This window comes from Sinocyclocheilus grahami, unplaced genomic scaffold (assembly GCF_001515645.1).
Source record: "Sinocyclocheilus grahami isolate Dianchi unplaced genomic scaffold, SAMN03320097.WGS_v1.1 scaffold2155.1, whole genome shotgun sequence".
NCBI lineage: Eukaryota > Metazoa > Chordata > Actinopteri > Cypriniformes > Cyprinidae > Sinocyclocheilus > Sinocyclocheilus grahami.
Window position 1 is genome coordinate 99,683 of NW_015507334.1, and position 3,747 is coordinate 103,429.

The 3,747-nt window shown below is 38.5% G+C and overlaps 1 protein-coding gene across 1 annotated transcript in view; it reads left to right on the forward strand.

Moving 5' to 3' along the window:
• Positions 1-915: 915 nt before the first annotated feature.
• The window catches only part of LOC107574230 (integrin alpha-11-like), a gene marked incomplete at its 3' end in the record, with an annotated part of 43,602 nt that continues 40,770 nt past the window's right edge, over positions 916-3,747 (forward strand). The window contains exon 1 of the mRNA XM_016260685.1: positions 916-1,034. Coding sequence (XP_016116171.1) covers positions 986-1,034 — 49 coding nt within the window. The remainder of the gene's footprint in view (positions 1,035-3,747) is intronic.

Consider the following 3,747-nt stretch of genomic DNA (forward strand, 5'->3'; position numbering starts at 1 on the left):
AAACTTGTAAAAAAAGAACATGTAACGGCAATCTTTTCCAGTTTTTTTTATTACCTGTAGTGTGTTATTACCTGTAGTGTTATTACCTGTAGTGTGTTATTACCTGTAGTGTTATTACCTGTAGTGTGTTATTACCTGTAGTGTGTTATTACCTGTAGTGTTATTACCTGTAGTGTGTTATTACCTGTAGTGTTATTACCTGTAGTGTGTTAATACCTGTAGTGTTATTACCTGTAGTGTGTTATTACCTGTAGTGTTATTACCTGTAGTGTGTTATTACCTGTAGTGTTATTACCTGTAGTGTGTTATTACCTGTAGTGTTATTACCTGTAGTGTTATTATACCTGGTGTGTTAATCATCTTAACATTTCAGAAAATTACCTAAAAAAGAACATGTAACGGCAATCTTTTCCAGTTTTTTTTATTACCTGTAGTGTGTTATTACCTGTAGTGTTATTACCTGTAGTGTGTTATTACCTGTAGTGTTATTACTTGTAGTGTTTTGACGTAATGCGTGAAGAAATTAAGTGCATAGATTCAAAACTCTTCAAAATATGTGACTTTTAAAGCTTGATGCCACAAGAAAATAAACCTTCAGCCAAATCTAGATGTCTCGAGGTTTTGAAAGCAAGCATGGAGCAGAAATCAGCATGTTACTGAAGTCCGTTCAGCTCTGGCAGCAGCACGTGTGGTGTTTTCCCACAGATGTGAAGTCCAGAGCGCTGGAGGACTACACCTCTGGAGAGAGAGAGAGAGAGAGAGAGAGACAGAGGCTTTAAGAGCGGCAAAAATATCAAGAGAGGTACCTGCTCCAAACTCTCTCTCTCTCTCTCTCTGTGTGTGTGTGTGTTTTCTCCTCCTCGAGGCAGCTGGCAGCTCCTCCTTCTCAGATCTAGTTCTGCTGTGGTTCAGGACTCGATCAGAACCGACTGTCTGCTCTTGCTGTGATGCACACAAACACACCGACTGATTCACGTGTGAACTTATGGAGTACACTCACATCTATCTGCTGTGGATCGCCGCTCTGATGCCAGGTGAGTGTGTGAGCTTATGTCAGTGCGCTTAGATAGACTTTGAGGACACAACAGTCTCCACAAGTGAGGCAAATCTGATTGCCCTCCAGCAAGAATATGCAGCAGTGAAATGAGCTCAGATCGTTTCATGAGAAATGTATGAGTTCATATTGAGATCTTGGGCACAGTTTGAGACATTGTTGAGATCTGAAACTCCAGAGGAGACAGATGTGAGACTACCGGGGATTTCTCTCAGGAGAAACCTGTGGATGTTTAGGTAAAAGATGTGCTTGATTTGAATCTAAATCCTGTCTAGGATGGTGTTTCGAGATATTAAAGAAATTATTTTTATTTAACGAGCATGATAAAACTCATAAAAGTTCTCGGTTTTATAAGTTCTGAAATCTACTGCATTGTATTTAAATATCTATAATTTAGTTGCTCATGGTTTGGGTTTTATCATGTGAGTTGATATCAAGTTCAATAAAGTGAATCCCAGCTAACAGGAGACGTTCTGGCAAGGTTCTCTCAAAGTTATGAACAAGTTCCTCCAGTAACATTAGCTAATAGAACGTTTGTTCAAAATCATCTGGTCTTTAATCATGTTCATAAACCATGAGCACATGTTTTTTTTTTTCCGAAACATTTTTTAAATGCTATTGTTTTCAGAGAACATTCAAAAGTAACATTGGTGGAAAGTGATCAAATGGAATCACTTACACACTCACTCATCTAATGGACCTACACACAAAATGTACAGAAATGACATTTCTGTAGCAAAACATTCTTTGACCTGGGTCTCTATTGCTCTGGGAACGTAATAAAGGAGGAACTGTGTGACCTTCATCCAGAACATCCAGATGGACTTTTATGAGCGTGATCAAGTTCCCGGATCAAACACACAATCTGGATCCACTTACACACTCACTCATCTAATGGACCTACACACACGTCACATGTCATACACGGGTTCGATCGCATTAAATGTATGCAGAGAAGCTCAATTCTGGCCGACTGAGTCCCTTCTCTATACATATACACTGAGACCTCGTGTTTTGGTCAGTATTCCTTCTATTTTTTGAAATTGAGATTTATACATCATCTGAAAGCTGAATAAATAAGCTTTCCATTGATGCATTGTTTGTTAGGATAGGACAATATTTGAAAATCTGGAATCTGAGGGTGCAAAAAAATCTAAATATTGAGAAAATCATCTTTAAAGTTGTTCAAATGAAGTTCTTAGCAATGCATATTACTAATCAAACATTAAGTTTTGATATATTTACGGTAGGAAGTTTACTAAATATCTTCATGGAACATGATCTTTACTTAATATCCTAATGATTTTTGGCATAAAAGAGAAATGTATAATTGTGACCCATACAATGTATTGTTGGCTATTGCTACAAATATCCCCCAGCGGCTTAACACTGCTTTTGTGCTGCAGGGACACGTATGTCGTAAAGGCTTTTTAATGAGCTGAGAAGTGGTTACTTCAAGTCTTAGCTCATGAATACAGACCGATCCAACCTAGACGTGCCAGAACTTCAGCTAGCTGGATCTCCAAGTGCTGTGGCTCCCAGACTGGTTCATAATCTTAAATAATAATTGTAATATTTTAAATATTCGTAATAGTTGTAATTTGGGAGTAGCATCCAGTCAAACCTGTTGTGCATGCCTTAATTTGCTTGCATTAGCATACGTAAGAGTCAGAAAAAGATTTGCTGAACGATTTCTAATGAGAAGAATAAAACAAAGGAGCCTTTCAGTCCGAATGCATGAAACTGGGAATTGCGTTAGCATGCGGCGTGCAGCAGAGGGTGCAGATTTACTACACTCTTCCCTGCGTCTCTGAGGAACAAGAGCTCTTAAAATACTGTCATCTAGAAACAACAGACGTCTCTCCATGTGGAACAAGTCTGGGGCTAAATATTTTTAAGGAATGCTTTGGAAAATGGACCTAACTCCTGGTCTCCACCCATTAATGACAAGTGGCATGATCTTTAGTTCAAAACACATGTGAAAGAAGGACTATATTTGATGTCGCTGTGATGCATTACATTTAAATACTTACAGAGAAATACTTTCTCTTTGATCTGATTGGCTATCATGAGCAATGAGGAGAAAATAACATCCATCTGACAGATTTTAACCTACTTTCATCTTAATCAAAACCAGTTTGAGTTTTTTTCTCTCCAATATTTACTTTAGATACTGACCTAATTTTATGTTGTCTTATGTGACTTGATGTCACAATTTTTTCTCTTTTTTTGAGGACAGGTGTGTCTTTATTAAGCGATCAGACCGGCTGGATCATAAAACAGGTGAAAAAGCACCAGAGAATTACATTGAGCCATATCTAAAGACTTGGACGAGCCACCTGATCAGTAATTCAAATTTAAGAGCACTTTCCCAGAAACCCTCTGAGAAGACTTTATCATGCTGGAATCTCTCGCAGTCACTTGTCATGTGAGTGTAACGTCTGCTTCATCTCTGGCCCAGTGTGTTGGTCATGGATTCATTTCAAGCCAGAGCCGGTCTGTGGATAAACCCACGTCCTTTCTGTAACACAGATACACAAAACCTCTTAAACAGCCTAAACTGGTTTCAGCAGGTCTCCTAGTCTAGTCATGCTGGTTTGCTAAAACTTTAAGATCCAGTAGCTCTTTTCTCAAACCTTGAAACCTTGAAAAACAGACTGTAATGCAGCCACAGATTGTTGTTTAGAGGGAGC